Source organism: Berghia stephanieae, chromosome 3, assembly GCF_034508935.2.
Source record: "Berghia stephanieae isolate SIO BIC M18660-M18661 chromosome 3, UCSD_Bste_1.3, whole genome shotgun sequence".
NCBI classification, from domain to species: domain Eukaryota; kingdom Metazoa; phylum Mollusca; class Gastropoda; order Nudibranchia; family Aeolidiidae; genus Berghia; species Berghia stephanieae.
In genome coordinates this window covers 15,831,173-15,851,172 of record NC_088362.1, presented here as the reverse complement: position 1 = coordinate 15,851,172, position 20,000 = coordinate 15,831,173, and the positions used below count along the sequence as shown (strand labels likewise).

The 20,000-nt window shown below is 39.6% G+C and overlaps 2 protein-coding genes across 7 annotated transcripts in view; both read right to left on the bottom strand.

Moving 5' to 3' along the window:
* The window catches only part of LOC144967213 (Na(+)/citrate cotransporter-like), a 12,623-nt gene extending 4,405 nt beyond the window's left edge, over positions 1-8,218 (bottom strand). The window contains exons 1-3 of the mRNA XM_078904161.1: positions 8,127-8,218; positions 5,565-5,674; positions 1-64 (exon numbers count right to left, since the gene is read on the bottom strand). The exon at positions 1-64 is cut by the window's left edge and continues 98 nt beyond it. Of these exons, the coding sequence (XP_078760287.1) occupies positions 1-64; positions 5,565-5,674; positions 8,127-8,181 (229 nt within the window). The 5' untranslated portion in view covers positions 8,182-8,218. The remainder of the gene's footprint in view (positions 65-5,564; positions 5,675-8,126) is intronic.
* A 2,970-nt stretch (positions 8,219-11,188) lies between these two features.
* Positions 11,189-20,000, bottom strand: part of LOC144967212 (Na(+)/citrate cotransporter-like) — a 45,542-nt gene continuing 36,730 nt past the window's right edge. For 5 of the 6 annotated variants that reach the window (XM_078904156.1, XM_078904155.1, XM_078904154.1 and 2 more), the window contains 3 exons: positions 13,691-13,848; positions 12,181-12,309; positions 11,192-11,287 (listed from right to left, as the gene is read on the bottom strand). In XM_078904156.1, coding sequence (XP_078760282.1) covers positions 12,287-12,309; positions 13,691-13,848 — 181 coding nt within the window. In that variant the 3' untranslated portion in view covers positions 11,192-11,287; positions 12,181-12,286. Of the gene's footprint in view, positions 11,288-12,180; positions 12,310-13,690; positions 13,849-20,000 lie in introns of all 6 variants that reach the window. The other variant, XM_078904159.1, reaches the window with a different exon arrangement.

Below are 20,000 nucleotides of genomic sequence, written 5' to 3'. Positions count from 1 at the left end.
CCCATTTATTGAGACCTCTGAAGATGAACAATTGGTCGCCAAGCCACGCAGAGAGACCAGATGTCTGTAATAGAGTTACAAACATGTGTAGTGTTATTTAAATTTTAATGTTGCTGCTCGAAGCAGCTCGAAGAAATAAATAACACTGTGAAATTGAATATAAGCTTCAATTTGATATGTACGAAAAACAGATAAAATGGACGTTTCGGGTTTCCCCTTTATCAACAAAACAGTATAGTATGAATGAAACACTACAGACGAATGTAACCTATTTGGGTTATCCGACCTACAAATAAGTAGGTGTCGCGAAAAGAAGGGAACTGATAGTTAATTATATCATAAATGATCAGAAATGTGAAATTTTGAGTTTAAATGTTTTATTGAGTGTAATAAATATAGTTTCAGAAAGCTACATCTAAGAAATTAAGATTTGGTGTAAGCGGCGCTTCGTGCCCTTGTGAAGAATATAGATATTTAGGTTGTCCCAACTATATCCTGTGGTGTAATGGTGGCACGTCTGACCAGTAATCAGAAGGTCTGAGGTTCGATCCTAAGTCAAAGTCGACTGATTTTTAGGGATGGTTTTTTATTGTATTTTTTTCGTACTTTGTATGGCACCTTTCATGCACACTTGTTCAGTTCTTTAAAGTTGCATTTGAGCATAAGCTCGAGAATTTATATAGCGCGATATTCACTGAACGTGCACAAAGCAAAGAGGTCCCTCGCCAACTGCAAACTGAACATGTAGGACAAGACACGATGCCTGTTAGGCGTGACATTTATTTTTCCAGACCGAGACAACATTGTTAACGGTCATGTACACAATTTCCAATTAAGATACCGTAAGAGAATTTGACTAAAGGGCCTTTTCCAAGGACTCAACTATGCGCCGCTCAGAGCGAAACTCGAACCCATTCGGTCCGCAGGCGAGTGTCATACCACTAGACCACATAGACCCACAAGTAGTGCGGGGCGGTCCTTGGCAAGCTTAAGGACCACGGTCCTACGGTCCCTGGGAAATGAAAACCGCAAGGACCGGTCCTAGGACCGGTCCTTTTCGACATTGAACATTCCTGAGAGACTGTTGGAAGTTCGAACTGTTTTGACCTTTGGGACCGTGGGATCGTTCATTCTTGAACCGTTAAAGACTTGGGACCGCCTTCACGATGTAAACCGTGGTCTACAGGAGTAAAACACACGGAGTAGTCACACTCATTTCAAATTGTAACCTAATTAGAGAAGAGGGGTGATGCCTTCTTTATTTGCTCACCGTACTTCATTGTTACTTCGATAATTTAGCGTGAATAAAATTTGAAATTTATCCCCATTAACGGAGATAATGGAATCGCCCAAATCGAGTTGTTCGTGGCGTTGATACACACACGCAACTCCTACCCCCCCCCCCCTCCCCACACACACACACATTAGAGGGCAGCGAGCATTGAAGAGTAAGAGAGAGACGTGAAGTTATGATAAGAGGGGGTGGATGCGGTAATAAGTAATAAGTAATAAGTGGGGTCGATTGTGACTTTTCGCCAGATCTAACAAACCCAGCTACCCATTCACAGACAGGGATTCAGAAAAAACTCGACAGCACCCGGGATCGATCTCTGACCCTTTGCGTATAAAGAGAGTGCTCTATCAACTGAGCTATCGGGGTCCCAAAATATTCTATTGGACTTTTTAAAAATACAGACGTTATAACTGGGTTTTTTGGAAGGAAGAAACTAATGAAACCCATATTATTTGATTAGTTAAAACACCAAACGAAATTTTAATATTATTGTATTATTTTAAATGACAACAATGCGATAGAAAGGAGTGGTGACAAGAGATGGACAAAAGAAAACAAAAAATCGGACTTGCTACTTGCTAGGTTCGAGACACACACACACACACACACACACACACACACACACAAACACAAACACAAACACAAACACACATCTTTAGTAGTCACATGCATTTCAAACAATAACCCATTAGAGAAGAGGGGTCATGCCTTCATCATAGATCATTGTCATTGCGATCATTATGGTGTAGTAAATTTTGAAATTTACCCCGTGTAACGAAATGCTTCCGTGTAGGCGTCAGTTCACGACGGGATGTACGTCGTCGTAGTATTAGTTGTTGTTGTTATTGTAATCCCTCCGGAACAACCCTTCTTTTGTTGATACAGGTCGTATCAGATCATGCACCTATGACCCGGAAGTTTGAATTAAACTACGTAGTGTGGGTGTTATGGTGAGAAAGGCATCAATCTTGTTTTCTCCTTAAACTTATAAGCAAAGTAGGATCCCCGTATTCTACGGGAGTGACTTTGTTATGGTATGGCTTGATTGATATCTCGTAACTATGGGGCTGACGAAATTATTTATCCTTGATATGAGGATGTCCGGTATCAGGATGGGTTGTTGTTGTCCATGATTGTGGAATCTGGGGGAGTTTTTATGGAATTTCAGTTGTTTACGGATATGACTAACATCCGTTTGTGTGGGTAGAATTTTGCGTCGTTTGCTTGATTTTTGCCTATAAATGCCAGAGTTTTGAGCAGTTTCTTCAGACCACTCAGCGGAGTCTTTTAGGCTCATTGTCTCAAAAGAGACCACTCAGCGGAGTCTTTTAGGCTCATTGTCTCAATAGAGTCCACTCAGCGGAGTCTTTTAGGCTCATAGTCTCTAAGCGATAACCACAGCGGAGTCTTTTAGGCTCATTTGTTTTAACTCTTGTGTAGAGTTGGATTAAAGTCTTGTGTCGACTTTGTGGTGCTCAAAGTTTGAGCTGAATCAAGTTGTGTTATAACTCTTGTGTAGAGTTTGATTAAAGTCTTGTGTAGACTTAATTTGTGATTTCAATAATCTGTTCGGCTCTGGTGAGATTTTTGAATAATATGTTGTGATTACAATTATGATTGTGTTTTGATATCAATATCATAATATCACTTTAAATTTTGATTCTCAATTAATTAATCAGATAATGAAATTAATTGTGTAATATATTCTTGTTGTAAAGAAAATAAGCTTTTCTTGCTATAAAGCATTATTATTTCATATCTACAAAGTAAAGCAATATTAATCAACATTAATAAATTGATTTGTTAAAGTGAAATAATATTTACTCACATATTAAGTGAGTTCGAATATAGATAGAGTTTTATTCGTATGATTATCATATTATAACAAAATCATTTTCTTTCTTTAAAGTGAATGAGCCGTTGGAGGCTGGGCTTTAACAAGCCAACTTTAGGTTATACACTCATAGCTTGACACTAATAGAAACTGAACATTTGCCTGTTTTATAAGTTACCTGTGAAGAACCATTTGCTTATTTTAATATCAGAACATTGAGAAACAATTGATGTTTATGAATACTGTGAAACCAGAACAATTTCAAGAAGAGACAAATTAACAATATTAGAACAACCTTACAGTTTTTGTTAATTATATATTTTCCTATCGCTTTCATATCATATTCATCATCACCCATCTCCATCAATTTGTCATCCATCTATTTGATTTCATACTTATTACATCTATCATTTCATCTTCATATCTCATAATATCTTTGTTATATTGTAATAAAATATATCTTCATTTAGCTTCAAAACCTTTATCAACGTATTGTGTTTGGTTATTGATCGGTGTCATAGATTGAATATAGCACACATAAACAAGGTTGCAAACTGCGCTACATAAGCATACGGTTTACGTGCGCACTTTGTGACACCCCGTATAATGGAATCGTCCAAGGCGTGCGCCTCCTGTTCCCCCCATCTCACACACGAAAGGGCGGTTTGCGGAGTGGAGGGAGGTGGTCGTCTGCCTCTATGGTCGTCTGTGTCGTTTAGTGTATGGCAAAGGGGGGTGGGTGCGATTAATTAAGTGGGATGGGTGGTGATTGGTGGAAGATAGGCAAAGAACCGAGGCAACGAATCGCTGGGGAAGTAGTATGGCGCGAGACCGTTGAAAGGTGATAAGAAGTAAGGACCGCCGCCGGTCTTCCACTTTGGGACCGGTCCCCGGTTCACAGCTAAAAGACCGTGGGACCGGTCCTCAGCGCGGCACTACCCACAAGTGTTTAACTTAACTCGTTTCATTTTTTATTTATCTATATAATTATTTCCATAATCAACATCACTTAAAAATAATACCGTTTTGAAATGGTTAATGAACTAAAGCTTCAGACTATGTTCCATTTAATTGGTTCATCCTGACATTTTATCGGCGTATTGGTCATAGATATGGTTTTATCATTAATTAATTTGTTATACCATTTCGTTTGTATACACAATAATGTAACAATGTGTATACTCATAATGTACAAGGCTGTCATAATTTATCAAAACCCTTGTTAAAGTTTCGGTTGAAAGGCAGTCAGTCATATTATAACAGTGGTGAATGGCATCTACTGCATAGTGTCCCTTTCACGGCCAGGCGGAGTTGTCGTATCAGTAAGGTCGTGAGTTCGAGCCCCCATCGCCACGAAATCTTTATTCTCTATTGTCTTCTGGCACTGTTCTACTTACTTCATTTTCTATTATTTACAACATAAGTGCCTGCTCCACTCATTTTTCTGAACCTGTACTCTATACTGTTAAAGCCAGATTCTTAGTTCTTGAATATTTATCATGAGCGGCATCATAACATCATTATGCCAATATTGGCATCTTTTTTTCCAGATTAACTGTATATATTTGTTTACAAACGCATATTATGACTTTTTTACACTCTCAATTCACGTGCATTCCCAAATTACCAACAACCGATTTCGTAAAATGCACATGCACTTACAGAGAGAACGTCGACATAGCATTGCGCATGCGTCTCTCTTATCAACTGAGGAAATCTATTGTTTGGTTAATGATGATATATCATTTATCATATATGATAAATCACTTTAAAAATATTATTATGTACATGCTTTTATAAAATTAAGATATAACCAATAAACTTATTTTGATGAAAAATCCACAGAGATGCACCAGTTTAATCGTTTCTCAGCGATCTTTTAGTCTGAGTTACGGAACTATGATTTCACGGCGGGTAATCTTAATCTTGGTTGCATTCCTTATTATTTTTCATTCTTTGCAACACATCACTATGAACTCTTCATCAAAATAAGTTTATTTGTTGTATTTTAATTTTATAAAAGGATGTATATAATAACATTTTGAACGTGATTTCTCAAATATAGTCAGTGATATCTCATTAACCAAACGATAGATTTCCTCAGTTGATATGAGAGAAGCATGCGCAATGCTAAGCTGACGTTTTCTCTGTAAGGGCATGTGTAAAATGCATTGAACACGGAAAATAAAACCGGTGACAAGCTCTGTATAGTATAAATGCAAATATACAGTGGAATCCTCACACTCATAGAATTAATTTCTGCTTAAACCCAACACCTCTTCTTGATCCCAAATTTTCGCTTTAAAAAAACAAACTAAGTAGTCTCCAATGGTAATGGGTCATGTCAACCGTACTACTTAAAGTCAACTAACCTTTCTGAGCCGGTGGTGTTTGGTTTTCAGGATCTCACTGTACCTAAAATTATCAGTTACTTACCGAGCAGCCTTTAGCAAGAACAATCCCACCGCCGAGTAACAGATATAAAGACCATGCCATTTTTTCTTTCACATCTTGCCACTGAAGTAAAGGTCTGTATTTACTAAAACCTATTTGAAGAGGATTACCAAAAAAGCTGTTGCCTTAGTATAAACACTTATGGAATAAATTTGTATTTATTGTTTGATTATAGAGATTGATTTTAGCCGTTCCCTGGGAAACGGGGTGCGAAGTGGCCGAGTGGTTAAGGGCATTGCACTGTGACCCGTAGGGTCCTGGGTTCGAGCCCCGCTTCAGACACTTTCGTTTGTTTTTCCTTGGGCAAGATTATTAACCATCAATTTGCTCACATGGACATCATGGGTGATTCCTGTTGACATCAGACATCTTGATGAATTATCTACACTCCTGCACGTTTTCCTCGAGCACGGGTTCCTTGAACACACGTTATAATTCATTTCCTTCCTCGAGCTAATTTTTGCCTCGAACACGGTTTCCTCGAACTAATTTCACCCAGCCAACGTAAAATAATTAATTAATGGGTTGCTTTTTTTTCATTCACTTGGTGATTTCGACCATTAATGATTTACTATGACATTGAGAGTTGCGTTCGTGTTTATCGTGTGTATCTATCTGCACTGCATGTTTGTGTATAGATAGAACGAAGATGACGTCACTCGGGTCTTTGTTATTGTGTTTTGCCATCCGCGTTTATGAGTAATTCTCACTAAACTGTATTAACCAAACTATAAAACTTTAAGGTTACACATAGTTTTGTGTGTTGATCCGTTTTACTTCCGGATGGCAATGCTGTGAGCTTCTTAGCCAAACGCAATCTATCTACACAATATGATACACATGCAGACACATACAGCCACTTACACAACCCGTCACTGTTTCGCATAACAGACACCTCTCTGCTTATTCTTAGCACTTCGCCATTCAATGCAACGCACCATGGTTGTCTACGACGGTAAATGAATGATAACATAATATAGCAACACTTCCCCCCCCTTTCCACATACGCATAAACAGTTTGTAATATGTCATATATAAATTTAACTCCCTCAACATATCATAAAATAAATAATACAGTTCCCTTTTTTCATTTTCAAGCGGAAATTTGACTTAGGGTCTATTACAAGGGAAGACTGGAATAACCCAAGTGCCAGTCGCAGCTCAGCGCCGCAAATTGAGCCAAGGTTTGCTGAAGGTCATATAACGCTATGGATATCGAACCAGGTATCTTTTGGGTGGATAGCGAAGTCTATACTGCCGAGCTTCATCGAACTACAGTTTCCTCGATTTTTTTTCTTGTCCCGAGGAGTTCGAGGAAACTCTGCTGGAGTGTATATTCCTTCGTGGAATGCCTAGGCGACGATATCTTATGATGTCGTGTCGGAAGGACATAATTTACAATTTTTTGAGAAAAGGTTTGAGCCCGAAGCAATTGATATAATTTGGATTGTATTTTCATTTGAGGCGTTTTAACTTTGCATGTGTATCAACTACGTCGCAACAAGACAACAACAACCCCTCCTCTCCTTCCAAAAAAACCCCCCCAAAAAAAACACTTAAAAACCCCCCCACAAAAACAACCAACCAAACATACATAAAAACAAAACAAAAAATGGTTTCGATCTTGGTACAGATTGGTTTTGATAATAAATTACTTAATTCATCCCATTCATTATTTCTTTCCTTTGATACGAATGAGAAGAAGGAGAGGTGGAAGAGAAGGAGGAATAGAAGCGAGGGTTTGAGGAAGAAGAAGAAGAAGAAGAAGAAGAAGAAGAAGAAGAAGAAGAAGAAGAAGAAGAAGAAGAAGAAGAAGAAGAAGAGGAGGAGGAGGAGGAGTAGGACGTTACACCACTCATTAGGGACTTTTAGAAAGAGCCGGGGGGGGGGGGGGGGTATTACCCAGTGTCCATTACAACACTGTTAAATCAAGCTCATGATTGAGTTCGGTAAATACAAATAAGACCACGTCGACTGAGACCCATTCAACAAATCAATTTGATTTACATTAAAGTAAATTTGATGAGTCTATGAATCTTCTTCATAAAAGAAAGGAGTTTAGCTATGGATTTATATACCTATCATAAAAGATGATCATCTTATTTGCGTGCACTGTTAAAGATCATACATTCATTTTCAAGATAAGAGGGCGGGCTGAGAAATAAGTTCCTTTCTGTTATAACTTGATTGTTTTCGAAGGCATATGCAGAAATCTTAAATCAAAAGAAACCTTATAATCTAGGATAGAAATCTTGGACTTTACTTTTCCGCACAGTCATCGCCCCGATCCACCAGGAACCGCTAACGTTGGAATAGTTATCGAAATCAAATACGTTGGAACAAAACGGAACTTTTTTATTAGCCCACTCTCGTAGTTGTTAGGGTTAAGGTTGTGACAACGCAACATAGTGCTTACTTCCTTCCATACGATGGCACACGCTAAGTGAATGATGTAATATAGGCCCAAAAGCCGCAATCAAATTTTAAAAAAAAAAAACGTTTTCCTATGAGGATTTCTATTGTATATTTATTGATTCAGCCTACCTTTTTTGCTTCGTAAACCAATCACCGCTGGTGAGGTTGAAGGAAGAATAAACATCAACACGGAAAAGAAGATAGCTGGGGTTGAATCTGTTACGGTTCTATGGAGAAAAGTATAGAGAAAGTAAATATGAGAATGAGCCCATTATCAAACGGTAAATGGCTACTAGTTATTGTATAAGCAATGTTAGTAGTAATAATAATAGTAGTAGCAATAGTAGTAGTAGTAATAGTAGTTAGTAGTAGTAGTAGTAGTAGTAGTAGTAGTAGTAGTGTAGTAGTATAGTAGTAGTTGTAGTTAGTAGTAGTGGTAGTAGTGTTGTTGTAGTAGTAGTAGTAGTAGTAGAGTAGTAGTAGTAGTAGTAGTATAGTAGTAGTAGTAGTAGTAGTAGTAGTAGTAGTAGTAGTAGTAGTAGTAGTAGTGGTAGAGTAGTAGTAGTCAGTATAGTAGTAGTAGTAGTAGTAGTAGTATAGTAGTAGTAGTAGTAGTAGTAAGTAGTAGAGTAGTTATAGTAGTAGTATAGTAGTAGTAGTAGTAGTAGTAGTAGTGTTAGTGTGTAGAGTAGAGAGTATAGTAGTAGTAGTAGTAGTAGTAGTAGTAGTAGTAGTAGTAGTAGTAGTAGTAGTAGTAGTAGTAGTAGTAGTAGTAGTGTGTGTATATGTGTGTGTGGTAGTAGATGTGAGTAGGTATATAGTCTAGTAGTATAGTAGTGTAGTAGTTAGTAGTAAACAGTAGCAGCAGTTCAACCGTATCAATGTAATAGTCCTACGCTGTGTAGTCAGCCCTTGATAAGATACGTCAATTTGAGCAATGTAGTGGTATTGCCTAGTAGTAGTGTAAAGCTAGATTGTAGTGTATAGTAGAGTAGTAGTAGTAGTAGTAGTAGTAGTAAGATAGTAGAATGTAGTATATAGTAAGTAGAAGAGAAGATATGGGTCGGAAGAAGACACTACGCTTCTTGGGTCGGAAGAGATCCATCAGCACGCTCAAATTTGTACTGGAAAGATCTTATCGACATCTTTCTGTGCGTAGCTGTATGTGAGATAAAGAAGGAACGGGTTAAAATTCATATTGTGGTATCTATTAAATCTATTACGGTTATCTTCGATATGTATGGATGTATGAGTGTGTGTATGTGTGTGTGTGCGTGTGCGTGTGTGTGTGTGTGTATGCTTTGCATGTCAAGGTTGAATACATATGTTTGTCCATCACACATACATGCATCCATTTAAGTTGATATACTATCTTTACCACGTGTATCATTATTGTAATCTTTCAATCAATAGCTTTCTAGCATTAGAATTTATATTAAGGGCATTCAAAGGATTTTATCCTATTTCGCTCTATGCCATATGTTATTTTATGTTATGTTATTTCTGAAATGCTCAAATTCAACATGCACTTATTTCCAAGTATGATTACCCAAATCGTCATGGGCTCATCAATTGGGCAGAGACGTTGTGACGTCATATCTTCTACTCTTCCGGTTCCAAACTCATTGGAAGTGTGTATGTAACCAGTCCTTCGGAGGACTAATAATTAATGGGTTCCACAATTGAACCATAACGTGGCATAATTATTTTAGTAGTAGGATGTGTAGGCAGATTCGTAGGATTACCGGACGTAAAAAAGCGAGAATGGATGATCTTTATTGACGATCAGTATGAATTGAGACCAGAAAATAAGATGCCATCACTCTGAAATGAAAAGATCAATTACAAAAGGTTTGTCTCCAGTTCTCCGGAAGTGTGGTTTATGAGATTGGAACCAGTTTTTTTAACATCACATAAATTTGTTCCATATTGAAGCTGCTTGTCTGTCGTCTAAAGAATGTTTAATTTGGTTTACTCGTCATAATCCTCCTCCCCTAATGCATTGATTTTGGGCCAAACTAGGGGAGTGAACATCAAACATATTTCATCTTTCTATCCGTCGATCTTCTACGTCTGATTTCATTTACCTACTTTCATCATCATCATCATTGCCTTTTTTCACCCTGGGTCAGGGTATAGGCCACAGACAAACAGTTTCCATCCTTCTCTATCCCGAGCTAACTTTTTTTTTTTATCTCATTCCAGGTCTTACCACTTCTCTTATATCAGCTTCTTTAATTCTTCTCCATGTTCCTCGTGGCCTTCCCTTGATCTTCTGCCCTGCGGGTTACCAGTCCAATACTTTCTTGTTATAGTTGAGTCATTCTTTCTAAGCGTGTGTCCAATCCACCTCCATCGTCTTCTTCTATTCCTCTCCCACTGGTTTTGCTGTGTTCTTTTCCATACTTCTTCGTTTTATATTCTACCATCCATTTTATTCTGAGTAGCTTACGCATGCACCTGTTTACGAAAATCTGTACCCTCCTTGAACATACTTTCCATTTGTCTTATTGTATGGTCACATTTGATCGATTTTATAATTATAATTTTTATAGGATGTAGCAAATTCAATTCTATTTTTCTACTCAACGTCTTTTCTTGATTCAAATCTAGTGAATCGTCACCCTTAGTTTAGAGTTTAAATAAGCATAAGTTTATATCCTATAACACCGATAACTAGATATAGTAACGTTCGCATTGACAGTGTGCTATTCAAAGAAATGCTTAAACTTTCTGAGGGCGAAAAACAGCAGGTAACTAGATAATATCCGACACTCACACACCAATCAGTGATAATAATATTATGAATGTTATGCGAACTGATCGCCTTTCTAACTGGCAATACGCTTCGACAGTTGTGACGTCACTTCCCTTGTAATGGCGCATGGTAACTTAGTAACTGGCTCGAAACTATCGGAACAATGGCAGACGCCCTTATGAAATATTTCTCCGACGAGCATAAAAGCGTATTCAGAGGAGAAAAAAAACCCATTTTAAATATGATCATGTTTTGACTTTTACACATTCTGATCACAAGACATATGAAAAGCATGAAGAATAAAAAGTAACGATTTTCTTTGTTTAGAACCACGATGGCCGCCGTTGCTGGGCGACGTGACATCCGACTATTGAATCCAATTAACAAGTGTAAACAAAACTTTGACGCCAGTTGCTTGGAATAGATTAGCACATACCTTACGGGCCCAAGTATCCGATATTCTTCGTCAACCAAAGCTTCCATTTCTGCCGAATTTTTGTTTTTCTGTCTACTGCAACAAGTGCGCAGACCCCTATGAATGAAAGGAAAAAAAAACAAAACATTTACATTGCACAAAACAGAGAGAATTTAAAATCACAGTGGTTTGAACTTCTTATTTTTTATTATTATGATTTATCAAACTAATTAAATAATCATTCAAATTCTTTGTCCAACTCGCCGTCCACGCTTTTTACATCCTACCCCCTACGTTTTTTCTGAAATCTCGAAAAAAAAATCTTGCGTTTTAATGCTATGATATATATTTTAAACCTACATTTTTTACAAATGATGCAACTGAGGCTCAAAAAAAATAAATAAAATCGATTTAAAAAAAAAGAGCAAGCTAGATACGCAAATGAACGTTTCATGTCCCATCCTTCAATCAACCAAAAGCAAAAATAAGAGACAGACAGACAGAGAGAGAGAGAGAGAGAGAGAGAGAGAGAGAGAGAGGGGAGAGAGATAGAAAGAGAGAGACAGAGGGAGAGTGAGAGAGAGAGAGACGAAAGAGAAGAGAGAAAAAGAGACGAAAGAGAAGACAGAAGAGAAGGAGAAGAAAGAGAGAGAAGAAGAAAGAAGAGAGAGAAGAGAAGAGAAGAGAGAGAGAGAGAAGAGAAAGAGAGAGAGAGAAGAGAGAGAGAGAGAGAGAGAGAGAGAGAGAGAGAGAGAGAGAGAGAGTACAAAAGAAAACAATTTAGTAAACAATTTGAACGGTACGACAATACCTAAAGTCTTTTATTTCCAACATATTATTTTGTTTATTGACTTAAGAAGCGGCGGCCTCGAAACGTTTCTTATTGAGTGCATTAATTTATTTCAAATCCATAATTTCTTGTTCAAACCTCCACAGCTTGACATTGATTTACTGCACCTGACATGACACTGGGAAGTGCGACAACTAAAAAGAATTCTCATTATCATTACCTGCACCTTAAGAATCGGACAACAAGCCACGCCCATTGGGTTACCACTACCATGAACGAAAGGGGCACCCCAAAGGCTAGCCAGGATGCGAATGTGATTGGCATCTTCAGACCTCTAGATTCAAACAATCTGGGGAAATAAGTTTAAAAAGAAAAGCTTTCATACTTTTTTCTAACCTAATCCAAAATCTATCTTTTTACCTAGTTCAAGTTCAAGTTCAAATCTATATTTTTCGCTAGCATCATTTACAAAGAGAAAGTGTTAAAATATCACATAGGGTAGTAAACAAATAAACAAATGAATGAATGAATAAATAAATAAATAAATAAAAATATAAAGTGAAATTTTAAAGAACAAAAACTTTTCATATAATCAAAAATATATATTAAATGCTGTTGTGGTCTTCTATAACTTTAAGTTTGGCGCTTCCCTAAAAAAAATACGTCACGTTAGTAATAATCCTTCCCAGAGTTTATCCCGGTTTTTATAACGTGAAATGGACAATTGCAATTGCTTGCTACTCTTTTGATATGACGATAGTCTATAGTAAGTACTTTCCGCCAGATCTAACAGGCCCAGCTGACCAAACGCTGCTGGATGGACAAAGGAGGGGGTAAAAAAAAATCTCGTCTTTGCCCGTGATTGATCTTGGTCCTTTTTCTTGTGACGCGAGTGCTCTACCAACTGAGCTATTGCCCCCTCTAATTATGGGGATGATTTAACTTTGTAAGGTACCATATTTTGCGTTCGAGTACGGTAAGAGACTTTTCCAAGGACTCAACTATGCGCCGCTCAGAGCGGAGCTCGAACCCAGGACCTTCCGATCCGTAGGCGAGTGTCATGCCACAAGACTGCACAGCCGCACAGTTAGCTATTATCACAATCATGGAAGATTGGAAGAAATTAGGTTATGTCGTTAAAGGGTCAATTTCAGAATAATAATAATAATAATAATAATAATAATAATAATAATAATAATAATAATAATGATAATAATAATAATAATAATAATAATAATAATAATAATAATAATAATAATAATAATGATAATAATGAAATTTATTTATATTGCGCCCACTCCTCTATACAATAAAGCTCTAGGCGCATAACAATAACTTCAATCCATTCAAATTTCTCTCTCTCTCTCTCTCTCTCTCTCTCTCTCTCTCTCTCTCCTCTCTCTCTCTCTTCTCTCTCTCTCTCTCTAACTCTATCTATCTATCTATCTCACTCCCAGTCTCTCTCGCTCTCTAACTCTCTCTCTCTCTCACTCTCTCTCTCTCTCTCTCTCTCACACACACACACACACACACACACACCTTCCACCATCCAACTATTTAACATATTTAAAAAATAAAGTTATATATATATATATATATATATATATATATATATATATATATATATATATATATATATATATATATATACACATATCCTGTGATCATCGTCTGCTCAAATAAAATAACTAATAAAATAAGAATTCTCGAAATATATAAGTATCACTTACTCTGTTGCCGTCGCAAAAAATACATACAAGACCCTGAACCAATTGCACTGCCTGTGCCTCCTATGCTGGATGAATATGCCACTGTAAGATTCATCGCCTTGGTAAACATGGTCATGGACGTGTCGTCTAGAGATTTCACCGTCGTTCCATCCTCATGCCTGGAAATAAAAAGATAAAATAATTTGAAGTTGATCTTTGTTCTTGGTTATAGGTCGGGTCGGGGTTGGGCTGGGGATGGGGCTGGGGCTGGGGCTGGGCTTGGGCGGGAGCTGGTGGAGCATTAGTCGAGGTACCAGTGCTGATGTGATCAGTTGTGGCTGGGGGCTTGTGGAGCATTAGCCGTGGTACTAGTGTTGTGATCAGTTGTGGCTGGGCTGGGATTGGAGGCTGGTGAAGCGTTAGTCATGGTACCAATGTTGGTGTGTTCATCTGGGGATGGTTGAGCATTTGTGTCATGGTACCAATGTTGATGTGTTCAGTAGGGGATGGGCGAGGATTGGAGGCTGGAGGAGTATTAGTTATGATAGGGAGCGAAAAGACGAATGGAGCTTTGGACGAAGCGAGCGGAGTCTTCCTCTCTCTCGCAAATCATGAACTGATAACAACAACAAGCTAAGACCTCTGATCAAACTTTTCTCTTTAATTGTCATTCAAGTTTCATTAAATTACTATCGTTTGTGTTTAAATCATTTTGTTCTTAAGTTATTTCGAGATCCTAAAATACCAGTGTTGGTGTGTTCAGCCAGGGGCTAGGGGCTGGTGGAACATTAGTCAGGCTACCAGTGTTTGTGTGTTTAGCTGGGGCTGGGGGCTGGTGGAACATTAGTCACGGTGTCAGTGTTGGTGTGTTCAACTGGGATTGGGCTGGGACTAGGACGGAAATGATACGGACATCCTGTTTTTCCATTTTTTCCCTTGGTAATGAAAATGTTGTAGCTAGAGGAATTAGAGTAAAATTGTGCTAATTAGAGACGAAAGCATCAAATTTGGCACAAAGTAACTTGAGATGGCTATTTCTCGATGTTGATATAGAACCACATTGAGAAATTCCTTTAACCGTATAAAATAGGGAGATGCAAATAAGGGGCGTAATACATGAAATAATCGTTGACAATTTGGCGCTTTAAAAATATATTATTTCTAACACGTGTAAGCGGTTGATTATTTTGACCTAAATAATTATCATTGTTAAAATGTGACTTTATGTGGTATAGGAACCGTATGGGCCGGTAGTAGAGCTTTATTATGAGGACTGGGGGTGGGGGTGGGTCATGCTGGGGTTAGGGAGCGTTCACATATTACGTCATCAAAAATTTGCCCTTTTTAGACCCCCCCCCCCCTCCCCCAAGTCATCACTTGTCATCATTGACCTGAACCCCCCCCCCCTCCCCCTCCCCCAACAGATGAAGACGTCATCTAATTTAATAAAAACTAAAAGATAACTTTAATTTCACAATATTTATTATTCATTTTTCAAACCATAAACATTGATTATCAACGTTTGATAAAACACATTCAGACATTTTATTAATTTCAGAAACTGTTGATAATTTATGTTTTACTATACAATGGGGACATAAAATTTAAATTTGCAAAGATAAAATCTAACAAACATTATTTAAATTAGGTTACTTGGTGCAGGTGCTATTTAAAAAATTTCAGAAAGTGTAATTTAAAATAGTATAGTATGAAAATTATTTTATAGCATATTAGTATTAGTCTTTTAGTGGAATGAATTTCTGTTTCAATTTCCAAACATAAAATTAATTGATTCAAAAATGTTTCTGCCTTGGACCTCTGGCAATGTACTATAAATAGTATCATCAATTTCATCTTCATCGTCATCATTTTCTCCCATTTGCTGTTCTTCTTGTATGCCGCATTTTCGTGAATGGTCTTTCATTGCTGTGATCGAGGAGTGATACAATGAACATTTAGGGCAAGTTCGCCTTTTGAGAAGTGATACCCCTTTCCCATCTTGTTTCTTGAGAGATGGGCAATACTCATCATAGCAATTTATCTTTAGCTGTTTTGAAAGGAACAAACTTTGAAATAGGCTTCCAAATCTTCCATTATTGCCTATCTCCAAACCATCATCACATGAAGCAAGTGATACAGGTGGTGGCAGAAAACGCTCTGGAAAAAAAAGATGAATAGTTAGTACGCCAAGGTTTGCAGCATGAGTTGTCACTGCATTTCACTATTTGCAGCAGATATTGGGATTGACGAATGTGTTTTATCTTCCAATCATCTGTTTCTTGAAATTGAAGTTTGGGTCTTGGATTTTCAGGTGGAGGGATGAATTTTCCAACTACTGGGTATCCATCTATTATCGACTCGGACCAAATATTGGCTAATATTTTTCCAACAGCTTCAAAGTTCTTTTTTTCCAGATCAACATCAACAGTCTTGTTGCTTCTTGAAGCTCTTGCATTTAATAAAATATGCCTAATTTTCCTATGTTTTGATGACATCATCTTGGGTCTGACCCCCCCCCCCCCCCCCCCATGTCAACACATGTCAACATTTGGTTGACCCCCCCTCCCCCCCTAGCTGATGACGTAATATGTGAACGCTCCGTTAGCTTTATTGGTGTTGTGTTGGTCGTCATCGTGATGAGGATGATGGTGGTGGTGATGTTGGTGATAATGATGATGATCTTGAGGTGATTGTGGTGATAATGGTAGTGATGATGGTAATGATGATGATGATGATGATGATGATGATGATGATGATGAGGTGGTGGAGGTGGTGACCGTGGTAGTGATTATGATGATTGTTATGGTGTATTGTTATTATTGAGTTATTGCCCTTTGCAATAACTTATAATTCACTTCCATAAATAATACACTTAACTACATTTAGTTATTTCTAAATAATGTCACAATTGAATATATTAATAGAATATGTTATATTCATATCATTAGTTAACTACAGCTGTGCATTGACGTTATATACATAACGTATATTTCTGTTTATGTATATTTCTATACTGCATGTTTAATGTTACTAAGTCTGTGATATATTATGATTTAAAGGACTTGAATGAACAATTACTTGATGATTGGCAACCAATGAGCGTCTTCCCTGTCAGTTATTTTATGTACTGCGGTGGGTACATAACAGTGGCGACGAGGATTCCAGCTGTGGGTCACATGAAATCACAGTCCTTTTAAGGACTGCCAACCCACTAAGGGGACAGCCCTGCCCTACCTCCGGACGAAGAAGGACGAGCCTTGCCCTGGTCTGCCTCCGGACGAAGAAGGACGAGCCTTGCCCTGGTCTGCCTCCGGACGAAGGAAGACCGTGCGAAGGGGACTGTCCGCCCATCTTGACCAGCCTGCCCTGCCGTTCCAGACGAGCGAGGGGGACCTGCCTACCTTGCCGTGCCAGACGAGCGAGGGGGACCTGCCTGCCTTGCCGTGCCAGACGAGCGAGGGGGAACCTGCCTGCCTTGTCGTGCCAGACGAGCGAGGGAGAGGACGTGACTGCTCTGCCGTGTCAGAGGTACGAGGAGAAGCTGCCGTGACCTACTTATCTTGCTGTATCGGACAGCAAGGACAACTTACAAGCGGAGTCGGACGTGTATGTACAGCGACGTTTCGACTTGCTGAGAGGGAAGACCGTCCATTGGCTGCTTTGGAAGAATCATCAGGACGTGACTGTCAGTCGTGACAGACGTGGAAGAATCATCAGGACGTGACTGTCAGTCGTGACAGACGTGGAAGAATCATCAGGACGTGACTGTCAGTCGTGACAGACGTGGAAGAATCATCAGGACGTGACTGTCAGTCGTGGAAGAATCATCAGGACGTGACTGTCAGTCGTGACAGACGTGGAAGAATCATCAGGACGTGATTGCCTGTCGTGACAGACGTGGAAGAATCATCAGGTCGTGATTGCCTGTCGTGACAGACGTGCGGAGGAGTACCTGTCGTACGGACGGGTGACGTACTTCTTGCTGTATCGGACAGCACGGAAAGCCAACCAGCGGAGTCGGACGTATCGGCCTACTGACCGTCCATTGGCTGTTTTTGGACGTTTTCATCAGGACAAGCCTGCCTTGCCGTGTCGGACGTGCGAGGAGGAACTGTCGGGTCAAACGTTGACCTACTTGTCTTGCTGTGTCGGACAGCAAGGATTGCCAGCGGAGTCGAACGTATTTGCAGCGACGTATCGGCCTGCTGATCGTTCATTGGCTGCTTCGGACGTATCGTCATGTCTCCACGAGCAGCATGGACCAACGAGGAGCTGATTGGGCTATTGCGTGATCAGATGGTCCAACAACAAAAGCAGGTGGAGATGCAGCGTCAACAGATGGAAACATTAAAGGCCTTGGTGATGGATCGACCCAAGTCGTCAGTGACCAACACCAGGTTCTGCGAGTTTGATTCAAACGCAGAGCTGTGGACGGACTATTGGTCACGTTTCCAGACTTTCGTAAAGGCCAACTCCATTCCATCGGATAGGATTGCGGAGATTTTTTCTCACCAACCAATCGTGTGCCATCTACAAGCTGCTGGCAAACCTGGCTTCACAGAGCGTTCCTCCCAAGGACGTCAACGAATTATCGATGGATGAGATTGAGCAGCACATGGTTGACCATTTCAACCCCAAAAGATTCGTTGTTCGGGAGCGTTGCAAATTCTGGACACGAACAGAAAGGAAACCAGGAGAGACTGTCCACGAGTTAGCTGCGAGAATTCGGCAAGAGGCAGCTACATGTGATTTTGCCTCGATCAATGACCAGTTGGACGAGGCAATGAGGACTCGATTCGTTTGCTCGATCAACAGCGAGGCTATCGTCAACGCCTTGTTTAAAGTAAAGGACGACAAGCTGACGTTGAATCGAGCCATTCAAATCGCCGCGGGAGTGGAGGAGGCTGGAAAAGTTGCCAGAGAGACGGTCGGCACATCAAATGCCGATGTGTTTAAGTTCCAGCCCAATCGAAATCCGGCTCGTAAACTGCCCACGGCGAATAACGAACCGTCTCCAGAGATCAACCGCCAATCAAAATCAGCGGAGAACGGGAATCAGAAAACCCGATGTTACCGGTGCTTCGGGAACCACTCGAGTGATGCCTGTCGATTCAAGGAAGCCCTTTGCCACCACTGCGGCATTAAGGGACACATAAAGTCTGCCTGTCGGAAGAGAAGTCAACATCAACGAGTAAAGACGGTGACAAAGGTCAAATGGAATGCGGCCCGACCTTTGCCTCCAAAACAGCCATGGATTATGCCCGACAAACCATGGGAACGTGTCCATATCGACCACGCCGTGAATTTCAAAGGACACAACTGGCTCGTGATGGTGGACGCATACTCCAAATATCCGTGTGTCCACCAGATGACATCCATCACCACGAAGGCGACAATTCAAAAGCTGGACGAGGATTTTGCGCATTTTGGCTACCCGCATACCATCGTCACTGATAATGCGCAGTGCTTCTCGTCAGCTGAGTTTGCTAGTTTCTGTGAGAGCCGGGGTATTCAACACCTACAAGGAGTCCCGTATCATCCAGAGACCAACGGTGCAGCTGAGAGACTGGTACAGTCATTTAAAAAGTCGCTAAGGAAGTCCAGCCTCAGTACCAGTGAGGCCTTACACGAGTTCTTGATCCATTACCGGAGAACTCCCCTGTGCAGTGGCTATAGCCCAAGCGAACTTCTGATTGGTCGACAGATACGGGCGAAGATAGATGTGCTCCTGCCCCACAGCCGTGTAAATCTTCGCTCGTCTAAGAAAACTAAGTTCACAGTGAACAGCCAGTGCTATGCCCTGTCTTTTCAGAGGGGGCGTAGGGACAAGTGGGTGCCAGCGATTGTAGCATCAGTGATTGGAAACCGAATGTTGTGAAAATCGTGCCGGATGGTCCTACTTTGAGAAGACACGTCGACCAACTGCGCACACGCCACAGTAGTTAACATAGTGGTTATATTATAATTGTGACAACGAGACTCACGTTCTTGTAACAGATTATTCCAGTGCATGGACTGTCAAATGGACTTGATATAGTGTATGTGATCGCCGGACATTTGAAATAGTATTGTTCGTACGGACTTTTTAAATGTTAATCGCAACGGCGATCTTCTGGATGTGTAACATAGAATTTCAAATTAACTTTGAAATAGTGTTTTAAGCTGACTGTTACATCATGTGTGTCTATGTTAATATTTTGATGGTTAAACCTTCAGTATACTTCAGGCTAGAAGGGAGGTGTTATGGTGTATTGTTATTATTGAGTTATTGCCCTTTGCAATAACTTATAATTCACTTCCATAAATAATACACTTAACTACATTTAGTTAT